General features: G+C 39.6%; 1 protein-coding gene across 2 annotated transcripts in view; it reads right to left on the bottom strand.

Annotated features, from left to right (window-relative positions):
- Positions 1-17,725, bottom strand: part of ppp1r16b (protein phosphatase 1, regulatory subunit 16B) — an 88,654-nt gene that overhangs the window by 44,885 nt on the left and 26,044 nt on the right. Inside the window, exons 1-2 of one of the 2 annotated variants that reach the window (XM_044347786.1) lie at positions 12,802-12,982; positions 11,110-11,526 (exon numbers count right to left, since the gene is read on the bottom strand). In XM_044347786.1, the coding sequence (XP_044203721.1) occupies positions 11,110-11,377 (268 nt within the window). In that variant the 5' untranslated portion in view covers positions 11,378-11,526; positions 12,802-12,982. Of the gene's footprint in view, positions 1-11,109; positions 11,527-12,801; positions 12,983-17,725 lie in introns of those variants that run through there. The other variant, XM_044347785.1, reaches the window with a different exon arrangement.

Raw genomic sequence — 17,725 nt, 5'->3', positions numbered from 1 at the left:
TGGGGTCACTCACTGTACCTCTAGGGTTTGATATTATCACTCTGTGTTGTTGTGTTGTAAATGAGAAACGCTGCCCTTGTTTGGTTTGGTGAGGTCTAATCCTTGTTGGATAATCCAGAATCCTATTGCAGGATTTGTGGTGGAGGGCTGTTCATTCACTATTAGGGGGGGAGGTAGGTGGGCAGGTGGAGAAACGCTGGAAGATGTTATGAGCTGGTTTAGAAAACGTGGGGGGGGGGGGGGGGGGGGGGGGGGCGGTGGGTGAATGGGAGCAGCAGGGTGCTGAACATGCATTTGGGAGATTGGCAGTTGTGGATCAAGGCCGACTCGCTGCTATTTAATAGCCTTCAGCAGTCGCTGATAAGGACGTGGGAGGGCTGATGGGCTGCTTGAGATGTTGACTTGTTTCAAAGCAAGCGGCGCAAATTTCAAAGGACCTGATTAGTGACAGCATGTTTTGTCACAGTAAGCAAATCTGTTCCCCTGTCTGCATAATAAGACGGTTCTAACTGAGCGTTTGCCAGTTTGATACACAGAACAATTGTACCAGTTTTGGTTATTTCTCCAGATAAACTTCCTCAAATAAAAGACTGCTGAAAATGATTGATAATATAAAGTCAGTAAATGCTTATAACCATGTTGGTTACATTCATAGAACTATAACTATACCCATGACAGTTTTACTTGATGACAGGGCAACTTAGCCCAGCAGCCACAACCACATCCGTTTGTCACCCACATACTATCCCATGCAGCAGCAGCAGCAGCAGCAATGATGATGCACAATTTGTGCCTTTGCAGCTTAGTAGCTCTGGGCCATGGCTGCCTGGACCTCTCTGTCTGCCTCAGTTACCATGGAAATAGGAGTTAACTTGAGAGTCGGGGCTCTCCCAGGAGATTTGACTGATGTGGAAGGGAGGAGAGGGAGAAGGGAGATCTCAGCAAGCTTGTTGGTAGACTACCGCTTAGTGCAGTACAGTTTACTAAAGACCAGATCTAAACCAGCAATGAATAATTGTAATAATTATAATAATGTGGTTTTTATGAGAGCAAATGCACCTATGAAAAGAGGTAAATGAGTGTTGTAGTGCAAGTAGAGGACATAGCGAAGCAGATATACTGTAGTCAGTGAGCTGGTCAAGTACAACAAATGACCCATTGTTGTTGTGTGACAGTTACACAGCCAAGAAACATGTTCAATTATGAAACTGAATAAGCCAAAATCCTAATAATTCTACGGTCCATTGCTTACTGTTCTTTCAACTGACAGCACCAACTCCTGATGCGCTATCACAAACACTTACACTCCACACAACATTATCGATACTAGCTCAACCAATCAGGTTGCTTCCACTTTTGTATTTTTACTTTTTTCCCCCTGCATTGTTTAATCCTAAATGATGTTACATGACCAGGATGAGTCAGGCCCCATTCGCCCAGGCTGAGGCACGTGAACGAGCATGGCAGGGAAGAGACAGCAGTGCCAGTGTGTGCCGGGCAGAGCAGCAACGCCGGGAGGAGATGAGTCTGACGAGCCTACGGAGGAATGTTAATTTAGAGAGACAAAGCAAAAAGAGAATCGTTTTGTTGACCTAGAGGCTGCCTGAGAATCCATAAAAAACAGCCCCAATCACAGAGGGATGACATGAAAAAAAAAAAAAAAAAAGAAAAAAAGGGAAAATATGTCCAAAAACCTCAAAATCTAGCAGTAGTGTGATGGGGAGGATGACAGGCTGTTATAAAAACACAGTTTCTCAAATCCACTGATGTCAGGAGTGTAAGACTAGCACTCCTAATCACAGACTTATTCGATAGATGCCACAAATGCAAGGATACATTTTATCTGTAGCTCTCAACCCTGTCATTGTCACGGCACTGCTTAGGGCATGAAATGGCAAATCCCACTTAAGTAATCAACTGCTCAGAAATGTCAGATAAAAATCAGCGATGATCACGCTAGAAGAAAAAGCAAAGAGCCGGCAGTGAAGGAGCCTTGATTTGGCTTTAAGTGAAGTGGCTTAATTCTGTCGACAGGAAAGATGCAGGGATACTAACAACGATCGCACTCATCCTCAGGCCTCATGATTGAGTGAATAATGCAGCCACAAAGAGCCATATGATATTATCAAATGTCAGTAGGTAGTCAGTAGTAGATGCAATAAATGCAGGTTTTTATTGCTTTATAGATTTAATTGAGATCTGAGTAATTTAAAGTCTGAGTGGACAGCTGAGCTCTTGGCAGAGCATGTCTTTGTATCATGGTGTCCAGTTTTTTAATTAGGTCCTTTTGGTCAGTCAATCTTCATTATTGATTAATCTGCATGTCATATGTATTGATTAACTTATTATTAATCATATACATAGTGAAAAATGTCTATTGCAAATCCCCAAAACTCAAGTTGACATATTCAAGTTGCATGTTTTGTCCAAAAGATACTCACTTTACCATCATAAAAAGAAAATCAGATAAGCAGCTAGAGACAATAAATTTTTGGTGTTTTTTCTTAAGAAATTACTTAAAAAAGATTAATAGATCAAACTTGTTGCCAATTCATTTTCAACTAATCAACTAATTGATGAATCTACCGATTGTTTCAGCTCTATTTTAATCTTTCACACATAAGGTGACAGGAATCCGCACAAAGCTACTTTATCTAATAGAAAATAGGGATGATTCAGGATTTTGCAACTTCTTTTAAGAGTGAAAAAATGCAAAGACATATGTCAACATCTAAAAAGTATAATATTAGATTTTGTATAATGAGAGATGGACAGACAGAGCCATAATTCTTCTATTCTAGGGGTCTATACACACACACACTCCTAACAAACTGCTCACACCTTTAGTGATTTGTTTACAACACATGATGCACCAGAGAATATGGGCAGTTTACAGTTGTCGAAGGTGAGAGGTCGCATCAGCTTAGCTGAACATGTGAGTAAACAACCTCCTGCCACAGATCACTAGTTAGTGCTCAGCAAAAAGAAAAAAAAATTTCTTAGTCAATATCCTTAACAACTTTTACAACTTTTTAAAAACTTTTTAAAAGCCTTTGGGTATGACAAATGTTGAAAACATTTAGGCTCATTTAAAAAAAATGATTTCATTATGACAGAAGGCTTCATTAGTGACTATGTTTCATAATCATTATTAAACAGAAGGACAAAGGACCCAGTGCATATTTAGTGTTTCATGCCTGAAATTTGCCCTTGAATCACTCTTCATATCACTCTCTTTGTACCAGATCCAGTGTGCTCCAGTATATGAAAGTATTTTGAGAGACAGGATAGATAACAAGCTTCAGGCAGCTTTTATTAGCTGGTAAATCTGGTTCAAAAGTGTGTCCTTTTATGTCTGCAAGTGCAAATCGTTTGAAGTTTACCAACTCTCTTTTGTCTTGGCCCGACTTCCATCGTTCCAACACAGAGCAGCACTGATCCTGTTGCAGAGCGACGTACATCATCACTGAACAGCTCTGTTTATTTCTAATATTGTGACCTGTGATTAATTGTCTCATTTCATGTGCTCAGCTCATTACTCTTTCTAGTTGATGATAAAAAGAAAATGAATTTGTTAATGACGGCATCTGATGAGCATGACTGCAGAATCGGATCCTCTATCACAATGAGACCAGTCTGACTGGTTGGGTAAAGGGGGATCTTTTATCACATCACATTATATTACATTCATTTTCTAGGCATTTTTGTCCAAACATTGCATTCAACATCTGCAGAAACAAGAGCTACTATAGGTGCCATTTAAAATTGCATCCTGGTCAAACTTGAGCATCTTTTTTTTTTTAAGAAATGAGACATTGTTTAATTTCCAGATGTACCCAGAACAGAGAGGAGCCATATTTTTGTAACAAATTTACCTTATATCAGCTTTTTACATCAAAAGGTTACACCGATGTTTATTTGGTTCCAGTGCTCCCCATCCAGCTTTAATCAAACAGGCTGTTTGTGGCATTATTAAATGCTGGCAGTATTACTTGCCTTCACACCTGTGATGTAATTTCGTCACATCAAAAAGATTAAGAAGCAGTAAACAACATTTCAAATGTCAAAATTCACCACAAGTTTGGATGCTGTGGTTCTTGTTTTTCATAATACTGTATCTGCCTAAAAACATGAGTAGGAGTGAAATATCTCGACAATTATTGGAAATGTGGTCATGAAATTTGTTACTGACATTCAATTGTAATCATTTTGGTGATCTTTTTTCACTGAGAAGCATCATCAGGTCAAAAACTGAAGAGTTCATTTGCAAAAACTGATAAACGCCATCCTTTAAAAAAAACATGATTTAACTTATGAGTTTTTTTTAAAACACACAGCACATTCTAAACCCTAAATATTTTGTCACAGAAATGTTACTGTCCATTGTCCAGAGTTAAACTGAATACTAAATACTGAATACTGTAAAATAGTTGTTTTTCCAGGTTGGTGCAGTTCCCAAAGAATTGATTGTAGACAAAAAACTGTGGCAAACTTTGGGCTTAATGAGTCAGTTGTGTAATGAGCTTGTCTGGTCATCACTGTGGTAGCTCTTTAAAAAATAACAGCTGTGGTGTTTAATGACTCTGCAGGTTAAAACATTTGGCACGTTCATAGCTCAGGGGTTTTGTAGTCTGGCCAGGATTTTTCAAGGTGTGACCTTGTAAATGTGTAATATTGCCTATTAATGGGCTGTTTTGTTGCAATTTTTACTTGTTTTATGTTAAAAAAGTAAAAATTTTGCACTTAGAAGACGCTTATAACCATTACATGCATTGTTTGACTCTGAAACATGAATTAGTTATCCATTTTTTGTAAAAAAAAAAAAAATATATTGTTGGATTTATCTGCTAGGCTGAACATGGTAAACATTATAGCTGCACATCATCAGCATGTTAGCTTTGTTAGTGTAAGCATCTTGGCATGCTGACGTCAGCTCAAAGCAGCACTACACAGAATCTTACAGAGCCACGAGCACGGATCTAACCTCAGTAGAGTTAATTTGTTTACCACAGATCTCACACATATTTAAAACCTCAATATGCAGTTTGATAGTGCAGATGTGGGTGTTAGACTGATTTTTTGCATCCAAAGCTGTATGATTCTGAAAGTCCCCTGACAAAGCCACCTTTAATCATCAAAAAAAGGCCTCCTAATCACTGAGAAGGTCACGACTGTAAAAATTAAACACAAAGGTCTTACTGACTGATTTGGCTTCTCATCTTCCTTCAAACTCCATGAGAGGAGATGAAATCTCCCCAGTGGCATCGGCTATGAGTAAAAAGTAAGCAACATCCAGTATCTTAATGTGTTTCTTCCTGTAGATTAAAATCTGAAAGCTGGCGTCAGTAAGAAGTGAGGAATGTTCAAGAACGAAAGATGGAGGCATCACTGTTGAAGGTCAGCGTATTGTCGGACACCAGTTGCATCCGATATGACGTATTTTTTATTTGTGTTGCACTTCTTTTTTCTTTTCACTCTGCTCTTGTGTGTCTTTTTAATGCCACGCTGTTGCTGCCATATGCCTGGGAGCAGCTAAGCCTATCTAAGGCCTCAGAGGAGAAGGCCTTACCACTCTAATAAGACAGTAGAAGAAGACAAAAGCTCCTCTGAGAGCTAATTTGCACACAAATAACTAGAAAGAGAAAAAAAAAAAAAAAGAGAGAGACAAAACCGCACGCAAATTCTCCCTCCAAGAGGAATCACTCGCTGCTGTTGTGTTTTTTCTATCCTGAAATCTGGAGTTATTCCTCCTCTGTATTTTAATGGTGATGATATGGTGGGAGAAAAAAAAGGTGGTGAACCAGAGGCAAAAGCCACATGGCTAAAAACGGACTGTGGATTTTAAGTGTGGCCTCTCCGACATCAAGTTAAGTTATGATTTTCAGTGGGGAATAAGTGGTAATTAGTGTGCTGGGTGTTGCCACGTGAGTGGGTGAATAAATAGAGCCCAGGGTGGGAAAAGCACAGAGCTGTAAAACACAAAATGGGAGAGAAAAAAAAAATTACAACTGGCTTTGTCATCGCTGCTTTTCATATAATCATATTATTTTGTAATTAATGGATAGACAACTTTGAACAAAATCTTGTAGATCTTAACCATCTTTTTTTATAATGATGAGAACAACATTCACTGGTCCCTACAGACACTGGAGATCTTTTTTTCTTTTAGGAAGAAAGACTTGACTTAGTTTTGCAATGAATTTTAGATATTCTACAATGTATTTCTAATTATTTCTGTTAAGATTCACAAAGCCAACTGCTACACTTATAATTTACACAAATAACAGCTAATAACTGCAGCAAAAAGGAGTCAATACAGAATGAGTTCAGAGCTCCAACAATTAATCGATTAATTGATCGACAGAAAATTAATAGCCAACTATTTTGATAATTCACTAATCAATTTGAGTCATTTTTTTTTCAAGAAAAAGCAAATTCTCTGGTTCCAGCTTCTCAAATATGAAGATTTTCTGGTTTATTTAGTTTTCTATGATAGTATTAGATGTCACCTTGAGCTTTGGGAAACAGCTGTAAACACTTTTCACCATCTTCTGACATTTTAAAGACCAAGAGACTTATTGATTAATCAAGAAAATAGACTAATCTAATAATAAATTAGTTGCAAGGCGCTGATCTGCTCACCTGGAGCAGTTCGAGGTTCAGTGTCTTGCTGAAGGGCGTTTTGACGAGCAGTTAAACTGGGTTTATAGTTGATGCAAGGGATTAACAGCAGTCCCGTTAGGTTTTGATTTATAGTTCAGAGTCAGATTTCACCCACTGACATCACCATATCTTAACTAGATGGACATATTGATCAATCTGGATACTGTTACTTATATTCCCTGTGCTCATATTCTTTCACTTCGTGACATAGAGGGACAATGACGAGGTTCACCTTGTCTCATTACTGAAAAAAGGAGACTATCACCGTGCAACTGAGGTGTATATGATCTTTCATCCACTGTGATAGAGAGCGGACAATCGCTATAAATCCCGCTTTAGGATTACTGAACGACCCTTTCATCCACGTTTCTGTGGCTCACTTATGGCCGACTGATCAGTGGGATAATTTGATTGCCACCAAATGTTTACTCTGACTTGACCTGTTGGCATTGACTTAATCCTAAATAATGAACAGCTTTCCAAGTCAACCTGGATGAAAATATCTGACTTTCAGGTATGCACTTCAGTTTTTTCTTGACTCCTTTAATCATATACAAGCTGGTCGACGACTTCATCAGGTAACACAGCAGTGTTAAGAGGAAATGTCAGCTCAGCCCATACTGTGTGTGTGTGTGTGTGTGTGTGTGTGTGTGTATATACTGTCCTTTCTGACCCTGCTGGTTGCTCGTCTGCTGGATGGCGGCTCTCTGGAGAGGAGAAAACCTATCAGGCTCAATAGCCAGAGAGCTGCACACAGAGACACTGAGGTGCTTCACTGTAATTTCACAGCCATCAGCCCTCATCACTGTGTGAGGGCGGAGGGTTCAGGGGTGGTGGCAGCCGGAGGGTGAAGAAATGGGCTCAGACTCAGGATGCATCCCTTCCCATCCAATCCTTTCCTATCTCCTATTCTCTGCTATCTTTCCCCCCCCCCCCCCCTTATTTTCCAGCCCATTCAGTGTTTCTCTGGAAACGAGCACACAGCTGGAAACACACACTTGAAGAGTTTATTTACGTTCATGCAAACTCACTTATGAACGCTTCACCTCTGCCTCTCAAGGCCACACAAACACACGAAGACGCGCACGACCTTCAGCTCGACTACACATTGCGTCCTCTTCGGCTTTCGTGCATCTGCATCTCCTCACAGCCAAGTGAGTCTGTTCCCAGAGCTTCCAGGGAGGAAGTTATAATGACAGTGACACTGTAGATCAGAGAGGAAACACGCACATGCACACACACACATTTACACACTAGAACACAAGCATATAAACATGCACACCTGCAAGTGCAAAGATTGTAGCTACACACCATCTACATTAACACCATCTACTGTTCAATATACAAAAAACAGCAAATAGTCCATCTATGAAACATAAATACCAATAAAAACACACACATTTGTCAGCCTGCGTGCACACACACACACACACACACATACCCTCCAGTCAACTCAATGGAGCTCTGACTACAACCACAGAGAACAGAGAGCAGGAAAAGAATGACAGGAAGGGTCTCGCCCGCTCCAACCAATCAGGGATTAAGCAGGAGTCAGTCCAGCCAATCCGAGAGCTCTCATCTTATTATGGCCTCGAGACCGACAGAGTCAGCCTCAGGTCAAAGTCAATCCCAAATCTCACTGTTGTTGTTTTTACCTCTCGCCCTTCCTTTCTCCTCATGAAAAAGGAGGTGATGGGTGGCTTCTGTCATTTCCGACCTCATCAGTAACTTTCCACTGCTGCTGTCATTGTTTTTGTAGATTATGGGTCTAATTAGTAGTGTGTTGTATCTCTGTGCACAACTTTGTTTTGACTCTGTTAATGTAAAAAGTCAGCAGTGATCGTTGATTGATTGATTTCAACTTATTTTGATTTTTTCTTTTGACATAACCTCCTTTAAAAATGACTATATAAGGCAATCTGTCAAACCATATTTTTATAAAGGAAGCCCAGGGCCTGTGAATAGTGTGTCAGAGCAGCATAGCGTGTGGAGTCATGACGCCTGATCGAGCATTTGGGGACCAGAGGGAACTAGAGAGGAGATTATCAGGATCCTGAGCTAGCCAGCTGCCACTGGAGCTGTGCAGGCAACACTACATCCTGTCTCCCTTTCTCTTTATCTCTCTGCCTCTTTCATGGTCACCCTAATTAAACAGCGCTGATAGCAAACGGTTCTGTGCCCAGGCACCGTCAGCAGTAAGGAGAACTGACAAAGCTCCTGCGCATCAGTTATGCCAAAACCGAAGCAGGAAATCTCCTCTCAGGTGTCCAGTGTTGCACATGAGGATACACAGGCGGGTGCATTTATTCAGATGTGTGAGAATTTCATATGATGTGAACACAATTATGCTAAAAATAGTCAATATTCAATTTATAATAGTCAATTTATATGCATTGCAACCAATACAGGTTTCATTAACTTCTGACTTATTGCTCTATAAATATGAAATATAAACCATACAGCATATATATATATTGAAATATACTGTATGATATGCCATATATTAAATGTAGCTACATGAAAAATGTTAGTTTAAAATAAAATATATAATAACTGCACATCTACAGAGACAGTGTAGTGTTCATCTTACAATTACTGAGCCTGCTGTTTTACCTCCTACACAATCCTGCCCTCCTACTAAAATATAACCTGTTGTCAACCAAGACTACATGCTAATTGCTGCTTCCTCTTCTTCTTCTTTTGGCTGTTCACGTTAGGGGTCATCACAGCAGATCATCTGTTTCCATCTCTTCCTGTCCTCTGCGTCTTCCTCTATCACGTCAACAACCTGTATATCTTCCCTAAACATATCCATAAACATATACTCATTCCTTAATCTCGTCCATCCTCATCGCTCCCAACGAAAATCTCAGCATCTTCAACTCTGCCACCTCCAGCTCCACTGCCTGTCTTTTCATCAGTGCCACCGCTGCTGCTTACCTCATGAAATTGATTTTCATTTTCATATAAGTCGCCAAATATATAAGAAACGCAAGGCCAGATGGCCTTCAAAACTTGTGCAAGAGATTTTTGTTTGGCTGCCTGTGTTTTGTCGGCACTCTCAAAATGTATTAAACCATAATCTTTTAATTTCCTTGAACATGTAACAATACTGTGCTGACCTTAAATATTGGAAACGTTTCTCCTTGAATGAAAGCAAGCAATGTTGATGAATGCAGATGTCTCGAGACTGAAAACAAATGAGTAGATGTTGCCTGTTCCTGGCAACCTCCTGTGTTGTTGTTTTTTTTAAAAAGCAATTTAAAAGACTTGCATGATCACCAACAGCCACAACATTGTGCTTCAAGGTCTAAATGGCTCTGCAGACTTTCTGGGAATTTGCACACAGCAAAAAAAAAGAATTTAATGCTGTTCAAACCGTTTTCAAAAACATTCACACTATCTGTGTGTAATGAAGCAGCAACAGCAGCAACATAACTGATGAAAGGTGTTTTTGTTTGGTAAAGCTATTCCTTTTTATCCAATTGTGTGATAATCTGCTCCTTTTATCCTCTGCTGGTTTTATCAAATCTTTTACATTTCACATCATTTTAAATTCCAATAGGGCATCCAAACAACATAACTCCATACTTGCAGTGACTCTCACTCCAGCTGGAGTTTAAGCATGCCAGTTCACAGTCCATGTGCAAGTACATATGGGTACATGTGAATGCGTGTTTGTGCAGTCCAGAGCTGCTTTTTCAATTTATGTGAAAACACATCAGCCTTGTGGCTGTTTCTCTATCTTGACAGCTTGCAGAAGCAAAGAATGTACAGTAGAACAGCCACAGGCAGTATTTGTTATGATTAAAAAGAGTTCAGTCTAGTTTTGAGTTAGAGTGAAGTTAAATTAGATGCCATATCTAAAACATAGCAGCCTGTTATCATTTTCATACTCTTGCATCACTGACGCACTGTTAGCACTGAAACAGCACCGTGGGACTGTTTGTACTGGAGGAAAACAATTATTATCTCCAAATAGGAGGGCACCATCCATAGAAATTTTAATTAAAAGACTGGCAGAGTTTCATCTCAGTGTGACAACTCCATTATTTGCCAATGATAAAACAGTCTCCTAGCAGAATACATTCAGTTTGAATGGAGTGAGTTTCACTGGCAGTTTAAGTAGTCCGGCCCAGCTAATTGTTTTCCTGACCTTGGCATTTTGATATCCAGCTGAAGTAGAGAGGAGAGGCTGAAATTAGAGTAATTATTCAAATGTGGCGTCACTGAGCTTTGTGTTCGCTTTGACTCTGAGCTTATGAAGGGAACCTTTAGGACATATTTTAGTGTGTTGCCTTGTTACAACCAGAATAAATCTACAGAGGCTGTGTTTTGTGTGTTAAGTGCACTTGTGTCATCATTACAGGAGCAAAATTTTCCCATGAATCTCTACTTGTATTTTTTTAATTTGCACATATCATAAATATCCTTTACTGCCCCTACCTTCATCTGGGTCATTCCTTGCCGACGCCTCCAGAAGCGCTACGCTGGCGGCAAACGACACGTGCCTCTTGGACTCCGACTGCTGGAGGTTGTTGGCGTTGCGTCCCTTCTTGTCCGCCTTACGCTTCTTGTTTTGCATCTCCTTCTCGTACACGGCCCATCTCTTCAGCTGCTGGGTACGGCGCTTCTGGGCTGCCCGCAGCCTCTCCAGACTGGGCACCTTATCCAGCTGCTGCAGCTCTTGGATCAGCTCCAGGTGGTTGGCCATGGCGCCGGGAGGAGGGGGTGGCAGTAGTGGGCGATGCGTGGAGGGGTGAAGTTGGAAGGGGAGAAGTATGATTCTAGCGAGGGCTGCACCTTCGGCGGTAGCCTCCTCCCACCATCGTCATCATCATGCTTTCAGCAGCAGTAAACTTTCTGAGAGGGGAGACAGAGAGAGAGAGAGAGAGAGAAGTTGATGCACTGTTCATAAAAATGTACCCAGATGCACTGGGGGAACATTGACAGTTTAAAGTGAGCATTGGTCTGATGCACCAGAGCAAAGTGCACAGAAAAGCACTTTGATGGCCTAGTTAGAGAGACCTAAGTTCGAGCTGCCAAGCACTCCTCTGAAGTGTCCTTGAGCATGGAACTGAAAGCTGAATAAACTTCTTTCTCAATATTTCCATTTTCTGTGTCTTGCAACTGTCTTGTTTCCACTGTCTGATTCACATCAAGGTGAAACAAAATACTGAAAGCAATGTTTCATTCTAATAAGCGCGCCGTTTTCTTCCATTTATTTGCATGATACACAGATCGAGATGACACCTTTAAGAAGAAAGGGGACAAATGTACTTCTAATAATAGAGGCCAATTTCTCCATTTCATCTAAACGACTGAGCATGGGTTGTAATCTCAATTTTCCATTTGCTTCGTGAGCTGTTGTAGACATCTGTCTACACTTCTCCATCAAGGTTAACCACTTCCTGAATGCTTCAAGTAGACGCCAGTGTGATGATAAACTGATAAGGGAAAAAAAAAAAAGTACTGGGCCACTGAGCTGAATCTGTGGTTTTTACATGTCATTGTTACCTTGATGTACCCCAGACGACTGTAAAACATGACCAAAAGTCAGTCTGTTCTTTTTTTTGAGATAATGGAGAGCTACGCTGTCAGAGAAGCAACAAAAACCAACTTCAGCTTCTTATTGATTTTCAGGGATCAACAAAAGAAGCAGCATCCTGTACTGTATGTACAGGATGATTGTATGTCAGTGAGTCTATGAAAATATCTACAAAAAGTCTTGTAGAAGTTGAATATATAACTTTTATCAATAGGACAGATCAATAGCAGAACACATTAAAAAAAAACCTTACATGCAGCCTTATAACCTTACATGCAGTAACCTGACATACAGTAGAATAACTATCAAATTTGCAGTGACTGAGTTTAATCAGACCACTTCCTGTGAACAGCACTCTCAACAATGTACGGACGTTTTAACACACTGCAGCCAAAAGACCTTCTGATAAAAGCTCAGCCCTTCCCAATCACTTAGCACGCAAACACAAACATACAAAATCAAGTATTTTTCAAAAACAAATGATACTTTATATGATTTCTTTAACTCTAAAAACACATCTATGCATGTTTTACATATGAAACATGTTCTTACTTATTATTTCTCGAATGCTGATAAATATTAACTCATACCTGCAGCCCTTCACCAAAGAAACCCTGCAGTCCAGCAGTACTGCCTGATGAAACACTCCATAATGCAATGTGCTCCTATATCTACTCAGTCTACCACCAACCTCATATATTTCCTTTGCAGCAGCAACAGAACACATAAACTACTTCAGTGCTAAAAACATAATCAGGAAACAAGCAGTGTGATCACTTCCTACAGCATCACTTTCAGTCCCCAGTATACCGGCACTGCGTGTGTGTGTTCACATATAAGTGAACAAGAGTGCATCCGTTGCATTTTCAACTGGCAGTCAAATGAACTCATAAGATGTCCTGACACACAAATGAAACTCAAAACTAAAACCTAAGCACACTTTTGATTCAACCTTTCAGATGCGTAAAAAAAAAACTTTCCAGCACAAAGAGGTCAGGTCGTCCTGTATTTTTGATTTTTTTCCCTCTACAACAAAAGCTATTTAACAAAAACGACAAGAGGAGATCAAGACTATAAGACCTTATGTGAAAAGAGCATGAGCTGAAAATGCCTTTTAGCACGCCAAATTGGTTTACAGCAAATGATTTCTAAAGACTGGGTCAGAATCCAAAGGTCGATCACAAGAGGATTAGCAGCAGGGTCTCAAATTATTCTGGAGGAATTACAAACTAAAGCTGTCAGCAATTTTTTTCCCCCCCTAACCGCAATCTTTTTCAAGGAGGGCAGACAGAAGATGCAGAAGTACTAAATATTACATTAATATGTTGGTTTGCATGATAGCCATTACAAATTACATACTTTTATGTTTCAGAAAAACAAGTGTGCCAGTACAGCAGCTGGTTTACTAGGTAAGTACCAGTCTGCAATGTGCAGTTTAACAGTTTTACAAAGTTACTAACCAAGATTTTTTAAAGCTTTCCCAGAGTATTCAACATTTTGTCCGTTTTAAATGTCTATCATAAACGTAGCTTGCTGGACATCTGAGGTCTGACTTTCTTTTACACAACATTCATTTTTTCTTAAATTGTGTTCTTTTTTATGTGTATTTGATGTGATTATTTTCCTTTTTTATGGCTATCAAATCACTTTTTTGGTGAAATTATTTTATCTGTGTAATTGTTTATTTGATTTAGCAATATAAGGAAGGATTTCTTACACAATCCACATGACTTTGCTTTCTATTAATATTATATCTGAGATTATGATCAGTAGCACAAATTTTTTTAACTTTTAACACTGTTTGAGTTAAACAAATAATGAATCTACCTGTTTGGCCACCATACCCCAGTTTATAAATTATTCTAAAACTTCATGCGTGTAAATATATTCTGGAAGAAAACACCATTTATCTCAAGAATAGTGTGCTATTACCAACTGAGAATTTTATTCTGTCAGTCCTATATACGCCTCCTACTGATAGGGCGCACATTCATTCAAGTAATGACATGAAACAGATCGCCTCAGCTCATCTTAATGCAGTGTTAAAACACACTGGGTAAAAAGAAGACTGCTTGGATGGTGTGATCAATAAACTGTCACACAGCTCCTGTGCATGTGCTCATCCATGATGTCTTCTTTAATTCTAAATTTTTTTTAAAACAAACTACAAACCTCATTTTCTGGTCACTATTCTTTACAACTTCCCTTGAATAATGTATGCTTAGGTGTAAAGTTTTTATGGCCTTATTTCATCTGTGAAATTAAGGTTTGCTCAGCTGAGCTGCAGACAGAAAGTCAGCTGCCCTTCTCCGGTCTGCAGGAGATCATTTTAGCAACAGAACTGATGAAATAATAAACGCTCACAGAATCAACACCGTTCACAGAATTCACAGTTACAAAATAAAAAAAAAAAAAGGTCATGGAAAAATATGTTTTTTAAGTTTATTTTAACAGACACATTCCAGCCAAACAAAGATGTGGTCAACAGTTTAATCAACAGTCTAAATTAGTGTAAGTGGTCATGGTATACGTGGAGTAAAACACTCCAAGTTGTCCTAATAAATAATCATATAAAAAAGGACTTTATACAGCTGAGTGTGTCATCACATGATCTGAGTTGCCCTTAGATTAATAAATGTTGTACTGCGCGCCCTGAGGGAAGAGCATCAGTAAATAAAAAAGACAGATTTTCCTACTGAGATCAATGAAGTTTAAACTAGTGTCACAGTAGGAGCCATAAGTGCAACACACATCGGAGCCAATCCAGGAAAAGGGTTCCACTACGACCCCAAACCGTTGACATCTATAAAACATTTTACATGAACTGCTTTCTTTTACAACTATGCTGGATTTTACAAGCTAAAGGTTTCCTCTGATGCACCGTGAATGAGCCCACGCACAGCGAACCTGACTCTGTCTCTTGACAAGACAAGAGCACAGCAGGCAAAGTGAATTAACTTCAGACATGATGTGTGACAAACAAGGAACGTCCAGTGTTTTCTTTAGCCGTCTTTGATGGTCAATGGCATTAGCGCTGAGAATATGAAACCCAGGAGCTACTGTTGATCAAATCAGGAGAATCAGAGCAGAAGTAATGATATTACTCATACACACACACACACAAACACACACGCGTGCACACTAAAGTAAAAGTACAGCCGAGACAAAAAGGCAACCAGTGACAAAAACAGACCTACGACACCCACAAACAATTTCTCCATTAATCAGTAACTGATAGCTGTAATCCTTTTATCACCCAGCTTCGACAGCGCTAACTGTGCTTCATTTTGTTACACTTAGATAATGAGCAGGGGTGTAATTTCCTGTGGGTATGTTAGGACATGTCCCCGTCACTTTTCAAAATGCCACTGTTGTCCTCCAAGCCCCTCAACTACTTTTACAGTTCCTGTTTGATTTACTGATTACATCTCTCATAATGGTGTCCTCTGACTGTCCAGCTGTCATAACTGAGTTGACAAAAATTTTAATACGCTCATCTGGGTCTCTCTCGGATACTGCTGTGCCTTAGACCTGAAACAGTTAATCGTTTAATGGATTAGTCGATAAACAGAAAAGTTGATCTGCAACTATGTTGACAATTCATTAATCATTAAGTCATTTTTTTCTGGCAAAAAATGCCAAAAATGCATTAGTTCCACTTCTCAATGAGGATTTTAGTGCTTTTCTATGTTTCCTATCATTGTAAAAGTGAATATCTGTGAGGTTTTCATTGTTGGTCAGACAAAACAAGCAATTTGAAGACCTCATCTTGGGCTTTAAAATAGAAAACAACAATAATAAATAGTCAGTAGTCAATAGTTGATAATCATTAAATAAGCTCTACCGTGTGTTAATTAACTTCTAGTAGCAGCAAGTGGACTTTGTGGATTTTTTCGCCTGGGTTTTGCCTCTCAGGCTATTTACAGGTTGTCTTACGGTGGATCATGTTGTAAGGAGGAAGATCTGAACTTCTATACTATGGACTGAAAAAACATTTTGAACCTCCTCTGCATGTTTTATAGGTTAATATTGTCCCTGGAAGGATGCTAAAAGACCAATGGTCTATATAAATACAGCCTACATTATCTGTCATAAAGTATAAGGTCTCCATCAAGGAAACTATTTGATTTTAAGTAGGTTAGGTGCATATATAATCCAGAAATCTACATAGCATTTCTAATTGTTCCGTTTCCCCCTCCGATTCTGAAACCAATCCCTTGATAACAAGTATTGTCATGTACCTACAACAGTCCAGGCCCCTCTTGTTGCTGAGCTTTATTTGCTTTCTAACTTTATTTTTTACATTCTAGTTTACAACTTGATTACTGCCCATTTATGGAAAATAAAATAAAAAAAATCACTGGGAGGAAGAGATTCTGCCAAACTAGCATGAATTTTTCCAAGCATACCACAGATATTAAGACTGATAACCATTTTCCTACCCTCCCAAAAGCCCCCGATGACATCAAAACAACATGAGTGAAAAAAGGGTGACGAGCTGCTGGGCGACTTCACTGTCTTGATAGGAAACCGGCTCCTGTAATCGCACAGCAGTTTCACTGCTCATCATGTGTTGGCAGCTTAAGCTTTTATCACCCTTCTGTGGGCGACGGCACAGGAGGTAAAAAGTAGTTTCCATCTGACGGTTCGACTGATGCATCAACTACAGGCTCTCTGGCAGACGAAGCGGGTCATGAAATTCAAAAGGGCAGGTCTCATGCTGATGTGTAGTCTTGTTTCTGTAACATTAACAACAGGTGAGAGACGTTAGCACAGTTTTTGGCTTTTTTTTTTTTTTTTTTTTTAAACAGCTGACGGTAGAAGAGAATAGATCATTTTTCGCCCCGGGGGAGATTGTCTTGCACATTAAGAGCTTCCGCAGCGCATGAAAAACAGCAGACAATGCATACACTCATTGTAGTTACAATGTCCTAACAGGAGACAAAGACAAACTGTTTGAAGATATGTAAAACACGGGGAGCTGTGGGTAACGGTAAGCCCTCTGGTGATATCACAGGCAGCCCAGGGCCAAGGCAGCAAATCACAGATTGACCTCAATCAGTTCCCTGGCTGCAGATAAGAATGTTACAGTGCACTCACACTTTGTATTTCACATTTTTTATGGAAAAGGCACAGTCTAAATTTTATGCCGCTCATTTGAAAAAGCAGGTCAGACAATATAAATATTCTTGCTCACATCAAGCTGCAGCAGCTATCCGTAAACAGTATTTATGCTCAGAGTAAACCACCAACACAGAGTAACAGTTACTAACAATCTTTCTCTTTGTTTCTGTTTTCAGGTTGTTGTTTTCACAAATTGTCAAGCTGCCTACGCATCACAAAACCCCTGCTTTGTTGTGATGACAAGATCACAAAAATTCAAACCATGCCATTCTATCCCCTGGATAAAATTGACGTAGGTAACACTTTGGGAAAATTCTCTTTCTTTGCCCAGAAACACATCAGACACGGCATCTTTCTGAGGCAGACGGTCCATTAAGGCTGCACAGTTAA

Source organism: Thunnus albacares, chromosome 4 (assembly GCF_914725855.1).
Source record: "Thunnus albacares chromosome 4, fThuAlb1.1, whole genome shotgun sequence".
Classification (NCBI taxonomy): Eukaryota; Metazoa; Chordata; class Actinopteri; order Scombriformes; family Scombridae; genus Thunnus; species Thunnus albacares.
The sequence above is the reverse complement of the archived record's forward strand: the minus strand, read 5'-3'. Positions and strand labels throughout refer to the sequence as shown.